The 17049-nt window shown below is 44.8% G+C and overlaps 1 protein-coding gene across 1 annotated transcript in view; it reads left to right on the top strand.

Moving 5' to 3' along the window:
• The window catches only part of LOC126335384 (cAMP-dependent protein kinase catalytic subunit 3-like), a 271739-nt gene that overhangs the window by 239899 nt on the left and 14791 nt on the right, over window positions 1-17049 (top strand). Inside the window, exons 2-3 of the mRNA XM_049998606.1 lie at window positions 1499-1667; window positions 14152-14261. Of these exons, the coding sequence (XP_049854563.1) occupies window positions 1499-1667; window positions 14152-14261 (279 nt within the window). The remainder of the gene's footprint in view (window positions 1-1498; window positions 1668-14151; window positions 14262-17049) is intronic.

Genomic DNA, 17049 nt, shown 5'->3' with positions numbered 1-17049 from the left:
TTTTTGGCAGGAAATAAAGAAATTTAAAAATCGCCAGTCTTGAACAGTTAGGCGTCAAACATTACCAGTTTAACAGCACCTGCGGAAAGTCATCATCACAAAAATATTCTTTGTCTTGTAAAGACAGACAACGGTCGTACTTGTTCTCAGCGTTGTCACGGGTTCATTTTTCTATTCCACGATTTGGCAGTTATCTCATTGTAGCTTTTGTGTCGGAAATTTTTAGGCCGCAACAGCTGTCAGTTCGCTTCAGAGAGAAACTCGCGTGCTCCATCAGTTTGACTCTTGTTAATTTTGTTCGGGTTTTATATTGTTTTCGCTAACCGTGTGTCGTGCTTTCTGAGGAGGCGGCGCCGGCTAAGAAACAGCTCGACATTTGCTTAAACGAGCTTGAAAGCCGCCTGTAGAAAGGGACTGAGCCGACCGATATACTAAACGAGTGGCTGTTAATTCGAGGCACGAAGTCGATCTGGATCTGCGCTTTAAGCTTCACCAGGAAGTGTAAACTGGTGTCCTCCATATATACAGTAATCTACACTGCAATCTATGTAAAATACAGCTCATATATATTACTTGTTTAACGCTTGTCACCATGAACGCGTAAACGAAACAGCTGCAGTAGCTATTCACTTGAAGGGTAAGCTACTGTAACTCATCTCACCACTTCCTAAAAATGTACGTCTACTCTGTACATTGATTAGCACGCTGCTAAATAGGAGCATAGGTCTTACTTCATTACAGGAAGTTCGCACAGTTTTCCTTTATATGTACTTTTTTCTTTCGTAACATCAAAATCCTTAATTGAAAATTGATTGGTAGTTACTTTCACAGCAAGTCACAAGTTTGTTACCGTGTAACTGCTTTCTGTGGAAGTTTCTAGCGTTGACTACATCGCACCTATGATTTCTTTGTATCTCGAATCGTTATTACGAGCAAGGATGCGACTTCAGAAGCGTATTTTATCGTTGTCGTATGTGAAAAGATCACACGGATGTTGAAGCTTTTGTTTATTTCACTTGAGACATAAAGTAAAGTCCATTTTGCCAATTATCCTCGAAGTGCCCCCCCCCCCCCCGCCCCTCACTTTTTTTAGGCTTATGGGATTTAACTGCTAAAGTCATCAGTCCCTAAGCTTACACGCTACATAACCTAAATTATCCTAAGCAAAACACACACACACACACACACACACACACACACACACACACACACACACACACACACACACACACACACACACCCGAGGGAGGTCTCGAACCTCCGCCGGGACCAGCCGCACAGTCCATGACTGCAGCGCCTGAGACCACTCGGCTACTCCCGCGTGGCTGTGCCATTTCGATCCCATTCAGTGTCTACTTAATTTCCTCATTACTATGGAGAATGCGGTATGGAGCGAGCTGAACGCCTTATTAATATTATTTCAAGTACTATTTGCAGAACTACGCCGCTATTAACTTACGAACTAATTACGACATTGGTTGTCTGTGTGTGTGTGCAGGCACTGGTACGTTCGGGCGCGTCTGCCTGTGTCGTGAGAAGTCGACCGGCAAGTACGGCGCCATGAAGATCCTCGCCATCGGCGACGTCATTCGGCTGAAGCAGGTGGAGCACGTCAAGAACGAGAAGAACATCCTGCAGGAGGTCCGCCACCCCTTCATCATCAGCCTGTGAGTAACACAGCGTGCATTTTCCGTATACATACGATATGATCCTTCAGTCAACATTTAGAATCTCTATAAACTCACCTCTGGGGTTGATTCTGATTTTTGTTGCCAGTATCATTATGTTTATGTGTGAACCGTAGATTTACTTTCAAAATCTTTTCTTAAAGAATTTACTTTATTTACTTTTATTCATCAAGAACATTAACACATTTAATCACACTGTGAGCGTGGAAGTAGTTGCCAGGGGGTAACTGATGAAAACATTTTTCTTTCAACAAATAAAAATTTTATTCCTAAAAACACTTTTTTTTTAAACAAAAGATTTAAAAATTATCAGAAAGCACCCTCTAAATATAAGTTAAAATTTATGTAGAGGCAGAAACAACTTTTTTTTTTTTTCCAGTATGAGCTGTCGGGCTGAGAACCTTGCCACTCCCTTTCAACACGGCCGTAGTAACGACCGCTCACAACCACCTCTTGCAGACTACACTCGTGCAAATCTGCAACACACCAGATTACTTTAAGCTAAAAATTTTTAACAACTTGTACTAAGACACAAACTATGCACCCCGTGGGAAGGACGGAAATCGTACAAAACACTCACATTAAAAAACATTACTTGCCACCGAAAATGCAACTTGTTTTTAAGAGAAAAACTCTTACGGTGGAAGGGTGGTAACTTTACATACTAAAATGACCATTTAAATAAAAACCGATGAAATGCAGTCTTACATAAAATGTACAAACATGCTCTACATGACACATATACCACCTCTCAAGATGATAGGCAAGATAAAAATATATTTCAGGAATTCTGCCTTTACACCTTAAGCAATAAATTCGTTAAGACCGAATCCGACAAACATGACAGAGGCAGCTATTAACGCATGGCAGATTGACAGGGCGATTACTGAACAACCCGAACCGCAGATTGCTCTAACCCGCCCCCTACTCCACAAGGGAAAAACGGACCACCCAATTCATAAATAAGCACCTTCCCGCGGGTGGGCAAACGGGGAAGAATGGTGGGACGACCGTAAAACAAAGCGTCTTGTGGCCTCACCAACAAAACAAGTAGAATTTAACAAGTTCAAATGGCTCTGAGCACTATGCGACTTAACTTCTGAGGTCATCAGTGGCCTAGAACTTAGAACTACTTAAACCTAACTAACCTAAGGACATCACACACATCCATGCCCGAGCAGGATTCGAACCTGGGACCGTAGCCGTCGATCGGTCCCAGACTGTAGCGCCTAGAACCGCACGGCCACTCCGGCCGGCGAATTTAAGAAGTAAATGAAACAACATCACTTCTAATAAACTGCGATTTCTGGCGAAGACATGGCGCAGCACCCCCAACGCTCTCCCGAACCGTCCGCTACCAGCCGCTTCAACGGACGCAGGAAGGCGCGCCGATCTCCCGTCTCACGGCGTCGCAGCTCGCAACGGCCAGCCCGATGTCTTGGTTTGATTCCTGTTGGTCTCGTGTTGATCGCGATGCCACTACCACTTTCTATGCGGCACGGCCCACTGGACTCACGTGGGGACCTAAAGTGCGCCGACGCTCAAGGCGGACAAGTCATCTTGTGTCTCAGTGCGCGACCGACCAACGGATCAATCCAACCGTCAATGACCGTTGCCCGACCAACTCGAGCAGACTGGCGGCCTAACGCGCAGACTCAGATGCAGGAACTCAGCCTCGATCGGGCGACCACTAGCTGAGTTCTGTTAGTGGTGGAGTGGCAACACTCTCATTTTCTTGCTTTAAAGTTTGATCCAAAAGACAGACATACTAGCACTCTGACGACAGGCAGACACTAACTGCCGCACAAATGCGAACGAGAGACTGGCCCCCCTCAGTCCGACTGACCAACTGCCACTGGCGAGCTCATAGCGCCCCTTAAATGCACGTGAACAGGCAACCTTTCCCCGTTCCCACCAGAGGGAGACACCAAAGCTGCGATTGCTAGAGGCACCACCGCCAGAAACGGAGGGCGAATGCTTCACACTACGTGCTGCGACGCGCTCTTCAAAACAGCAAATTTTACCACGGCTCAACGTGGTGAATAATGCTGCCCCAATTGATGTTTCATTCCCCCTTTTTTCCTGCGTTATTCACGTATTCAATTGATTGTCGCCAGTAGTTAGTGTTGTAGAAGTATCTGAAAAGATCATATTTTTGTTTTGTTATGCTGAAGTTGCTGTTTCGAGTTTTACGTTTGTATTTCATTGGTAATTGTACTCACATGATGTAGTCAAAATGTTCAGCTTCTTGAAGAGATCTCTACAGTGAGGTCGTTTACTCTGTCTTCCTTATTATTTATGCGGCCCTAATCTGTAGTTTGGCAACGCCCTTGCCGCAGTGGATACGCCGGTTCCCGTCAGATCACCGAAGTTAAGCTCTGTCGGGCGTGGCCGGCATTTGGATGGGTGACCATCCAGTCCCCTTGCGCTGTTGCCATTTTTCGGGTGGCACTCAGCCTCATGATGCCAGTTGAGGAGCTACTCGACCGAATAGTATATCCTCCTGTCAAAGAAAACCGTCATAACGACCGGGAGTGCGGTGTGCTGCCCACACGCCCCACCTCTCCGCATCCTCACCTGAGGATGATACGGCGGTCGGATGGTCACAATGGGCCTCTTGTGGCCTGAAGACGGAATGCTTTTTATCTGTAGTTTGAAAACTCCGTTCATGTTCTGTAAATTTATTACACACAAAAGAATTCCATTGCTAATAACGGGCCTACGTACAGGTTTTCTGGTGGCTACATATTAAGTTTTTATATAAAATGAAACAGTAAGATTCCCCTACCAATCGTCATATTGTTTCTCAAAATATTCACCTTTAAACTTTATTCAGTTTTGCATGCTGTTGTGGAAACATTTTTCCACACGATGTTCGTGCCTCAGAAGCATGTTTTCAAAGGATTGAACAGGTGCTTGAAGTGATGCGCACTATCTGACTGGAAGTATCGGGACACCAGTTGGTGCACATTAACATAGGGCGTTCTCATCTTTCTCCGTCGTGACGCCTTGGAAACGGCTTTGGGCACTTTCAATGCGGTCTCTTCATGGCTACGGAGGAGCGGCACCCCATTCGTGATAAAGAGCCGAAGGTAGTGAAGTTGGTCGCTGAGATCAGGAGGGAAGTCGACTCTCCGACTCTGCCCAAAAGTGTGCCATTGGGGTCAAGTTGGGACTCTATGGAGAACAACATTCCTGGAATGGACTGGCGTCTCCAGACTGTATACTCACAGGTGCTGCTTCATGAGAAGATATGTTGTCATGCTGATACAATCATCGACTCCAAACAGTTCTTCTGCTGTATGCAATGCGCTGTACTGCGGAATGTGTTCATATCCTTTCCCCTTTACCTTTCTTCAACGCAACAAGAGGACCACACCCTAACTTCGAAAAATACTCCCATACCGCGACACCATCTCCTCTGTACTTCACTATTACCAAGGCAGCAGACGGCGTACTCGTTTGCCGTGATGGCAGATGACATTCTTCAGGCATTCGCCGAACCAGAACCCTGCTCGACTGATGTACCCATTCTTTTTGACTCACTATGGACATTCATTGTGCTAACTGGACTGCTATTAGTACTTCGGGACTCGAGTGATTCCTTCCGCTGATTGCATGCGAGTTTCTACGACAGCTCCCGTGATGCTGGAGGTCCCTGTCCGTCATTACATGAGGTCTGTCTGGCGTGGGATTAGCTGTGATTGTTCCTTCGTGTTCTCATTTCACTATCACATACCGACAGTCGACTTGGGAAGATTTGTAAGGGCTGAATTATCCTTGATGGATGTGTTACTCGGGTGGTATAAAATCACTCGTCCATGTTCGAAGTTACTGAGCTCTCCTGTCGGACTCGTTCTGCGGTTATTGCTTCTCTAACGACAGCACAGTACTCCCTACGTTCTTTTATACTGCCGGGTCCGCCTCTCGTGGCTTCTAGCGGCCTGTTCCGCATTACATAGGGGTGCCCAGATACATCTGGTCGCATAGTCTCTCTCTCTCTCTCTCTCTCTCTCTCTCTCTCTCTCTCTCTCCCTCCCTCCCTCTCCGCCCCCTTCTCCAACCCTCCCCTCCCCTCCCCCTTCCCTTCCCTTCGATCTTCCCTCAGTGCATTTGTTACTTGACATTACGGAAAAAACCTCTCAGTGGCCGCAAGACATTATTCATGTGTTTTTTCTTCGTCAAATAATGAATTTCGTGACGCGCCATGTGAGAGCTGGCATTGTCATTATGAAGGATGCAACGCTTTAGGTTTTTTTTGCCGGATTTCAACGGAGATTTGCAACAAAGAAGTGGTTCTAAGCCATTCAGAATTAACTGTTATTCGAACCTCTAAGTGAAGGCGTCCACCGAGGTGACGATGGCAAAAAATCTGACACGTGGCGTGACAAAAGGTGCGCATCTAACTGTCGCTTCAGATGCAACAAATTCAGTCGATCCTGAGTTAAATACTCATTTTTTTGGTCTTATGGAGAAATGTCCATCTATTTACCATCACAGCTTTGATGAATACAGCGAAACTAGAAATATATAGGGTGGTTTTCTCTAAAACAAGTTTACTAATGTTTTTACTGATTTGCTGCATTTAATGAAATACCACATTTCGGAATGCAGCAACATAAACACTTAGTTTTGCCAAGACAGTGTTTTACTTGGACTAAGAAAGAAGGTACAGAACAGATTTCTGAAATCCATAGTATGTCGCTTTTTGTTTTTCTGGGTTCTGATGTGAGTTCTCTACAGCGTGAACCATATTGTGCTGCACAGATGACTTTGAGCATTCACCATTATGAAACACACAAAGAGCTTGACGTATCACATAGATTTCATTCCTATCACAATTAACTGAACTATCCAAGGTCCGGAACTTCGACACCAATATACCAAAATAAAATTAGTGAGACCTACCTCTACATGATTCGTAATTAAATCTGCACCTTTCAAGAGCTAATTGTCTGCAAGTATATGGTGTTCATTCGCAGCAAAATGATGAGATTTCGCCAGAAACGTTGTTACGGTATGGGGCGAGCTCATTCAAATTACCAAAAGAACTTACTTGCAACACTCTTCCAGCGTTCTTGCGGCCATTCTCTGTACGGAAGGAAAACCACTATAATTACAAAATGTTGAACCAGATTCATCAGGAGCTTTAACTCTGATGTGCTTTCCATCTAAGCTATGGATCATTTCGGTAGATTCCATAGTTCCTAGTAACGATCAGCTATTTTCTTCCAGATTACTTGAGTTGTGGTTGGTAAATTTACAGGCTGCAAATATTCTCAAATTAACTTTGACGGTTGAGCCACAGTCACCTCCAACAGCAGTGTATCCTCAGAAAAAAGCTAGGAAAACGGGATACACATTCAACTCTTGTAAAAACTTACGGACACAGCGTTCGTACACATTAGTATGCCAGTAAGGGTATTCCCAACAACTACTTTCAGGCTTTTCTTGATTAACATTAATTACGTGTACTGAAGCTAGAACCCATTCATCGTTCGAAGGAGGGAGGGTGCTGCGTTGCTAACAACTGATCACTTCTGTTGATGTCGAGCCACACGCATTCGGCGCCACTGCCTTTTACCTGCCATGCCATGCATCACATCACTTCACACGTCACGTCGGAGTCGCTACAAGTCTGGAGTAACCTACCGAACAATCCATCCTTCTCCTGGAAACGCTTGGGTTCACGTTTTAACCACCAGACTGTTGACAGCTTCTTAGAATTCAGCTTGTACCAATACACTGCCTCATAAAACAGTGAAGTCCCCAGAAGAAATGATAAGTAGAGCAGTCACCAGACTGCATTAATGTCGTCCGTGTTCGGTGTCGTCCGTGCTAGGTGTTGTTAGCAGACCTGGTGTGGTATATAAGGGGAGTGAACGGCGTCAGATGTTGAGTGATCACTTAGGACATGGAGATGTTGCATACTCAATGAGACATTATTGTCAGCATGTGACAGTGTTTCTAAGTTGACCCATTGTAGGTCTCCATTTTTCTGGCTGGTCGTATCACGCAATATCAAGACTTGAGGCATTTGGCCAGATATTGGGATGCATGGGAACATCAGGAAGGGCATACTCATCCTCAAGGGTTCAGTCGATCACAGGAGTAACAGCAGTACTGTGCACTAAGCACCTTCATTATCCCTCCACATCTGCGCCGTCATCTGAGAACAAGTAATCGACTCCACAATATGTGAAATCCTGCACCATTAGACGGAGACTTGAAGCAACCGGACTAGGGAATTAACGCCCAATGCTTACGCTGCCGTTAACACCACAACACACTCGGTTGCGTTTGGAATGGTGCATTACTGGGAAACATAGACTACTGATGAATGTCGTCGCATTGTATTCAGTAAAGAACCGCGGTTCTACATTCCCCCCAGATGTCTACCATCAGAGAGTATGGCGGCGACCTGGGGAGAGGTCCCATCTTTCCAACATTATGGGGAGGCACAGCAGCGTTACTCCATGCGTAATGGTGTGGGTATAACTTCAGATCAAAGATTATCATAATTGACGAAATTATGAGGGCACTACTGTACGTTAGGCACATCCTTAGGCATATCTACTGGTAAACCTTCCGGGATGTAAGGTCGTGGTCCATGAAACTCTTCAGTTCCTAACGTTTCGTCCAGAGCTGCGCTGGACATCTTCAGAGGGGTGTTGCTCCTCCGGTGATTCTTGCCGACTGACGGGTCGGACGTCTGAGAGCGACTTACATATCGTAGAAAGTGGGCGTGGCCAGAGTTACACGTGATATGCAGAGATAATCTTTGTCAGAGATAAAACTTAACTATCGATCGTAATCTCGTCACAGATAAAACTGTCTAGCAATTCCGTAGTGCTACTGTCCAAATATCACAAGTTTCATGGTCTCTTCTTTCCGGTTAAATGTATCCCTATGTTTATATATTTCAATTGCTTCTCTACAAAGCCGTGGGTAATAGTTAATGATAATAAATTCCGTGTGCATGTGGTAAAGTGTATATTGGAACAACGAAGAGAAGCGTAAATACACGGTTAAAAGAACACCGAAGTCTTTGCCGATTAGGAAAAACAGACAAATCGGCTGTAGCAGAACACGCTTTTCAGTCAGGAAATCATCAAGCGAAGTTTCTCGAAACAAAATTTTTATCTACGACGACGAACTATTGCCCACGGCTTTGTAGAGAAGCAATTGAAATATATAAACATAGGGATAGTTTTAATCGGAAAGAGACCATGAAACTTAGTGATATTTGGACAGTAGCACTACAGAATTGCTAGACAGTTTTATCTGTGACGAGATTACGATCTATAGTTAAGTTTTATCTCTGACAAAGATTATTTCTGCATATGACGTGTTACTCTGGCCACGCCCACTTTCTACGATATATAAGTCGCTCTCAGACGTCCGACCCGTCAGTCGGCAAGACTCACCCCTTTATCCATCTCCTCTTACACCCTCAGTCAGTCCATCTTCACTTCCTCTTTTCTCCTTCTGTCCATCTCCTACTCTTATCTTCATCTGTCCATTTCCTACTACGCCCCTCCCTGTCCGTCTCCTCCTCTTCATGTTTATCTCCTCCTCCTCCTCCTCCTCCTCCTCCTCCTCCTCCTCCTCCTCCTCTCTTCACAGTACCACCCCCAACCCCAATAGGTGGTCACTGCTTCTTGCCCCCACAGTATTTCTTTCCACATAGTAAGTAGTATGTATACCAAGTTTGGTCGAAATCGAAAAAACTGTTCAAATGTGTGTGAAATCTTATGGGACTTAACTACTAAGGTCATTAGTCCCTAAGCTTAGACACTACTTAACCTAAATCATCCTAACGACAAACACATACACCCATGCCCGAGAGAGGACTCGAACCTCCGCCGGGACCAGCCGCACAGTCCATGACTGCAGCGCCCAAGACAGTTCGGCTAATCCCGCGCGGCGGTCGAAATCGATTCAGGGATGTAGTAGTAGTAGTAGTAGTAGTACTAGTAGTCTACCGTTGCTTTGACCGCACATACACATCTCACATATACACTGAATAACAACACTCACGGGATACCTCCTAATATTGTGTCTGACCTCCTTTTGCCCTGCGTAGTGCAACAACTCGACGTGAGATTGGCTCAACAAGTCATTGGAATTCCCCTGCAGAAATATTGAGCTATCCGTAATTGCGTAAGTGTTGCTGTGCGATGTGCATTGACCGAGCTCTCCATTACTCCCATAAATTTTCGATGGGACTTACGTCGGGCGATCTAGGCGATTATTTGCTAGAATGGTCAAGAATGTCCTTCAAACCAGTTGCGAACAATTGTGGCCCAGTGACATGGCGCATTGTCATTCATAAAAATTCCATCGTTGTTTGGGATCATGGAGTCCATGAGTCGCTGCAAAAAAAAAAAAAATAAATAAATAAATAAATAAATAAATAAATAAATAAATAAATAAAATAAAAATAAAATAAAAATAAATGGCTCTGAGCAGTATGGGACTTAACATCTGAGGTCGTCAGTCCCCTAAACTTAGAACTACTTAAACATAACTAACCTAAGGATATCACACACATCCATGCCAGAGGCAGGATTCGAGCCTGCGATCGTAGCAGCAGCGCGGTTCCGGACTGAAGCGCCTAGAACGGCTCGGCCGGTGCCTGCAAATGGTCTCCCAGTAGCCGGACATAGCCATTTGCAGTCGGTGATCGGTTCAGTTGGACCAGAGGATGCACTTCATTACATGTAAACACATCCGACACCATTCTGGAGCCACCACCAGATTTCTCAGTGCCTTGTTGACAACGTAGGTCCGTGACTTAGTGGGATCTGCACCACACTCGAACACTACCATCAGCTCTCACCAACTAGAATCTGGACTCGTCTGATTAGGCCAAGGTATTCCAGTCGTGTATGGTCCAACCGATATACTCACGAACCTAGGAGAGGTGCTGCAGGCGATCTTGTGCCGCTAGCAAAGGCATTCGCGTCCGTCGTCTGCTGACATACTATAGCCCATTAATGGCAAGTTACGCGGCACTGTCCTAACGGATACGTTCGTTTTACGGCCAACATTGCTTTCTGCGACTGGTTTGTGCATAGTTGTTTGTCTGCTGGCACTGACAACTCTACGCAAACAGTGCTGCTCTTAATCGTTAAGTGAAGGCCGTCGGCCCCTTAATTCTCCGTGGTGAGAGGTAACGCCCGAAATCTAATATTCTCGACGCACTCTTGACGCTGTGGGTCACAGAATATTGAGTTCTTACAGACTTCCGATACTGAATGTCCCGTGTCTGTTTCAGACTACCGTTCCGTGTCAGTCTGTTAATTCCCGCCGTGGGTCCATAATCACGTTGGGTACCTTTTCACATGAGTACTAATAACAGCTCCACCAATACCACTGCCATCTGTAAATTTATGTGGATATCGCTATCCTATGACTTCTGGCACCTCAGTTTGTTTCGTATACTGTATGTTTAATGTACTAGCTGACAAACTCGCATGGTCCAGATAGTCATTTTCCCGAGTTTCTATTAGAAACGAAAACAAAAAATGAACTGTGTATGTAGTGTAATATCAAAATAATTTCATTTGTATGGATTCGTGAAAACACCTTCGAAATTACGAAACAATCGTACAAGGAAATATATTTCTGCATATGATGCCTAAGTATAGTACGCAAAACAAGAAACAGTTTGCAAAATACAAATTCTCTGCAACGTTCATTTAACTAAGAACTTAATTACAAGCAGTATTTCTAAAACGATGCGTGCAGCTGCTTCGCCTATCTACAATGCGATTTTGTTAAGGTCTCAGTAGCAACATATGTTCATAGCTCTATACACAGCTGTTATTTGCGCTACGCCGTTGAAAACTGCCAGGTGTCAGGGATTTCCTCCAGTTCACTAGAGTTGCAGGAGTATCTTAGAAGTGTGGTAACACGATATAATTTTGAAGGTGCGTTTAGCTACATATGTGGATGTTTACTCTGAAATTTATTACGAATAGTTAGTAGCAGAGAAGTAATAAATTAAGTCATTACTGAAGCGGCACTTTCACTGCATGAGCAGCGAAAATGTAGTAAGCGTTAAACTTTTTACATTTTATAATATTGTGGGGGTTGCCAGCGAGAAAAACTTTGGTTTGAAATTAGATATAAAGTTAGTTCCATGTTAAGTTCTCTCATTCTCAAATACTGGATGAATAAATTGTGAGAATTCGCGCATTGTTGACTACGCTTCTGCCCCTTTGATAGGTAGATGGATTTTACTTCCATGGCGATTTTTCTAGGCAGTAAGTGATGTATAGCAAGTTTGGTTGAAATAGGTCCAGTGGTTGAGGAATAGGTGCAGAACATGTATACATAAATGTTTAAAATATGTGTAGATTACGATGTATACAGATTTTGCGTCTCCTCAGTCGAATTTTTTAAGCACTTTCTTACACTTAAGTAAAGTGAACATATTTTTTATCCGGGGTCAGACTATACATTATCAATCAAGAACAGATGCTTTCCACAGCTGTATGTTCATGGAAAATCGAATGTAATGTAATCTTCGATCAGCCTAACTATGCCTTTTGTCTTACGATGGGTCGAAAGTCCGTCCTCTTCGATCATGTTGCTCATAAAATCGATGTTTTTTAGGACATAATTCTGGTCGACCTTCCCGAAATTCACCGTTGGCGGAAGCACGATCAGAGTGCAGTCTTGTAAACCAATTGTAGACAGTCTTTCGTGATTAGTAAAAGAATAACGAAGCTATTTGAGGCTTTATTGTAGAATTAAGTTTATATGAAAATAGTAAAAAATCATCTAGTAAAAACCTTTACTTGAAGTTTCAACATTTTAACTTACACGCTATTTTTAAACGCACGCAACAAACAAAATACTCACTACATTTATGAGACGGCCTTATTTTAACAGTAACAAACGTCAAATTTTAGAACGATGGCAATGTCACATTGCAATAGCGCCGTGTCGTTGTCATTCGTGAAAACTTAGAAGGTACGCTTCCTAATTAATTAAAAAGGGGTTTGCCGTTAAACATTGATGCATAGCTCGTAAGGGCATAAAATCGTGATACGAGGGTAATCCCGAAAGAAAGGTCTCTTTTTTTTTTTATAAGTACATAGACCAGTTTATTTCTACAATGGTTTACATCAATTTACAGCTTGAACATTTAGCTATTTTTCGAAATATTCACCATTTCTGTCGATGCATTTTTGTAGATGCTGTTTCAGTTTTTGTATGCACATGTCATACCAGCTCGCCGCCACGCTGTTCAGAATGTTATGAACTGACGTGATTGTTGCTCGGTCTCAGGTGTAAAGAGGTCTGCCCAGGTTTCGTCACCCGTGACAATTGAGTCCAGAAAGTTGTCCTGTTCGGCTGCAAGGCGGTGAAGAAATGCGCTGAAAGCATCAACTCGTTGCCGCATGTGGTCCTCAGTCAGCATGCGTGGCACCCATCTCGCGCTCACCTTCCGGTAGTTCAATGTTTCCGTTAAAATTATGTGAACGGTGCTTCGGGAAACCTCAGGAACCAACGTGCAGATATCATCCAGGGTGATCCGCCGATCTTCACTCATGATTTGCTCAACGTTCAACACTGTCTACTCACAAACCGACGGTCTCCCGCTCCTTTGTTCGTCGTGAATTTGGATCCGACATGCTGCAAACTCTCTACACCACTTACGAACATTTTTGACATCCATCCACGACTCACCATATACTTCCGTCAATTGCAGATGGATTTAAAACGGCGCAGTACCCTTTGTGCTCAAAAACCGAATAAGTGCGCGCAATTCGCACTTGGGGGTAACATCCAACGGGAGCTCCATTCTCAACGGCTGCCAAGCCAAGACTGAGCGCCTCAGCGCGGCGTGCGCATGTCTACACACAGCGCGTGAAGCACTCTTCATAACAGTGTGACCAACTACCACACAGAGTTCTGTACTTATAAAAAAAATAGGAGACCTTACTTTTGGGATTATCCTCTTAGTTGATCTGTCTCGTTCAGTAAACTTGACATTTTTTTTATTTTTATCCAATTAACCCCACTTGTCATACAACAAGAAAGAAAAGAAAAAAGTCTCTTTGATTGTTACACTAGAATTTAAATTTAAAAAATGACAAATGATGCATTCGTAGAACGAGGAGTATTACACAATTTGCATTAGAAGTTTTTCAACTCCTGTTTGAGATGATCATCGCTCTCTCTGTAAGAGATGACATTTCTATGTCTCCTTTCTCTTTCTGAGCGCCCAAACCCTATTTCACCATTCTGTATTAGCTGCGTTTCTCTGTGATTGTGGTCGGGAAACAGTGTGAACAGAAAAAGTCTCAAACTGCAATTATCAGACGTTTCCTGATTAAATGCTTCAGCCTTCAGAGTCATCTAGTACGTATCGGATTTCCTACTTTATCTTTGATAGCACACATGAGACAGTTGCCCGTGATCTGACGTGCTCGCGTTGCTGTTGCAGGAGGTGGCACTACCGGGACGACACGTGCCTGTACATGCTGTTCGACTACGTGTGCGGCGGGGAGCTGTTCTCCTACTTGAGGAACGCGGGCCGCTTCAGCAACAGCACAGGTTGGTACTGGTACAGTACGAGCCCAGCGGATGTGGCCGTGTTGACAAGGTGTCCCGGCCACCTGCCGTTGGACGTATTGTCACCCGGGATGGTATTTCAGTGGTGGCGTTGTGCAGGGCAGCTGCATACATAATTCTGTGTCGTCCCATGTGACAGGTGGACGAATCAAGTCCTTTTCTCAGTTCCCTTATTTTCGCCAACATCTGCACCCGATGTCGCTAAAAGTTGCTCCACTGGAAGGTAGCCCTTTAGAATACTGCCAGCAGAAGAAATCTTCACCACCAATAGTTAGCTGGCTGGGGGTGGGAACGGGGGGGGGGGGGGGGGGGGGGTGGACGTTGGCGGCCTACTGTTGCTTATCACCAGACTTTGCGTCAGTCTTGTATTAAATTCCAAACCTCCCGACAGGATTTCATCAAATAAGGACTTTACACACCCTTGATAGGGATCCATTCGTCATACTGGGAGGTTAAGGCCGGCAATGTCCTCGATGCTATTAGAGTGGAACCAGCACTGGGTTTGACTCTCTCCCTTCCCTCACCACCGTACAACATAATATCACAGTTTAATCTCATCCAGTGCATACCGAGGCGTGAAGCAATTGTGAATTTGGTAATAGAAAGAAGTGTGGGGAGTAGACACAGCTTAAAGTTCAAATGGTGCAAATGGCTCTGAGAACTATGGGACTTAACATCTGAGGTCATCAGTCCCGTAGACATAGAACTACTTAAACCTAACTAACCTAAGGACACCACACACTTCAATACCCGAGGCAGGATTCGAACCTGCTACTGTCGTAGCAGCGCGATTCGTGACTGAAGCGCCTAGAACCGCTCGGCCACATGGTCCGGCACAGCTTAAGGCTAGAGGGTCGTCCAGCAAATAAGGCAATACGTTTCTCTTCTCGACCAAATTCGGTTGATAAAATGCGGAATTTCTTGCGGGACATCGCGTAATAGACTCCACAGTTATATGTAGATCCGATGGATGGCAGCGCTATACCTAGCCTTCAAACTGGCATCTGTAACCTAGGAGCTTTTCAAGCAGAGAGCAGTCGTTGAGTTTATATTGGCGGAAAACCAGAACGTCGCAGATTCCCATAAGCGCTTGCAGATTGTCTATGGCGGCCTGGCAGTGGACAAAGGCACAGTGCGTTATTAGCTAAGAACTCTGCCTTAATCGCAACAAGATCGCTCATAGCGGTCAGCTGGAGTGGCCGAGCGGTTCTAGGTGCTACAGTCTAGAACCGCGCGACCACTCCGGTCGCAGGCTCGAATCCTGCCTCGGGCATGGATGTGTGTGATGTCCTTAGGTTAGTTAGGTTTAAGTAGTTCTAGGGGACTGACGACCTTAGAAGTTACGTCCCTTGGTGCTAAGAGCCATTTGAACCATACCTGTCAGCTCTCACGCGTACTGGCCAGCCACACAAAGCTGCGACTCCTGCGATATTGGAACAAGCGGACAGTCTCATTCGAGGTGATGGCCGGAGCACAAACACACACATTATGTGCAACTTGATGTCTGTGTTACTACTGATGACACACGCGTCCACCAGTTGAGGTACTCAAAGGTATGTGCTCGATGGGTTCCTCGTTGTGCAACAAAAAAGCATGAAAAACAACGCAGAATGCTTGCGCGTTAGTAGGCAGATAGTGAAAGTTTGATGTCTAACATCGTCACAGGCGATGAAACATTGGTTCGTCGCCTCGAACCGGAACCCAAACGGCAATCTATAGAGTGGCGCCACGCCACATCTCCTCCGAAGAAAAAGTTGAATGTCGTACCTTCAGCCGGTAAAGTCACGTCGATGGTCTCCTGGGACTCTGAAGGGGTACTCCGTTTGATGTCCTCCATCATGGTGCAATGATCGACTCTGAAGTGTACTGTGCTACCCTCAAGATATTGAAGAAACTACTTGAGCGTGTTCGTCGCCGTGACAACACAAGGCTTCACGTAAGTCTGCACACCCGAGAGGAGCTCACAGGACTTCATTGGACTGTTCTTCCTCATCCATCCTACACCGCCGATCTCGCACTTTCCGATTTTCATCTCAATGAAGGATGAACTCGGCGGGAAGCCGTACGTAGGTGATGGGAAAATCATTGATGCAGCGACACGTTGGCTCCAACGAGTAGAGTGGTACCGTGAGTGCTTACAGGCTCTCCCAGTAAGGTTTCCTAAGTCTGTCGCATTGAACGGAGATTACGCTGAAAAACATGGGTGTATAGCCAAAAGAGTGGGGAAGAATATGGTGTATTGTAATCATGAATAAAACAAACCCGCTTTCAGAAAAAAAAGAAATGTGTTGTTTTACGTACTATGCGAGCTGCAGTAACTATGCCGAGAGGAAGAAACATGGTACAGGATACAATATTGTGGAGAGTTGCATCAGACCAGACTGACGGCGGCGGCAGCTACTATTCCTGCTGCCGCTACTGCTACTAAAACCACTTGGAAAGGGATCTTTTGTGCTCCGACAGCACCGTAGCCAACTGAACAATCCCTAGGGATCTCCTAACCACCAGTGCCATAAGCTCTTTCTTTTTCATGTGCGCTGTCTCATTTTAGTCTCTCAGTACGCAGTTCTTCACAACATTGAAACAGCGTGTCATCTTTTGTTTCTGGCAATCACCAAGTAGACAAATTGAATTCTGATGCCTTGCAAGCAGAATTACGCAAGGAGGGTACAAAAAAAAAAAATTACACGGGCAAAGAAGAGCTTTCTGGCCAAGAGAAGCTACTGGTATAGAACAGTAGCCCTTAATCTGAGAAGAAAATTTCTGAGAA

This window comes from Schistocerca gregaria, chromosome 2 (genome assembly GCF_023897955.1).
Source record: "Schistocerca gregaria isolate iqSchGreg1 chromosome 2, iqSchGreg1.2, whole genome shotgun sequence".
NCBI classification, from domain to species: domain Eukaryota; kingdom Metazoa; phylum Arthropoda; class Insecta; order Orthoptera; family Acrididae; genus Schistocerca; species Schistocerca gregaria.
This window is presented reverse-complemented; position numbering and strand designations above follow the sequence as displayed.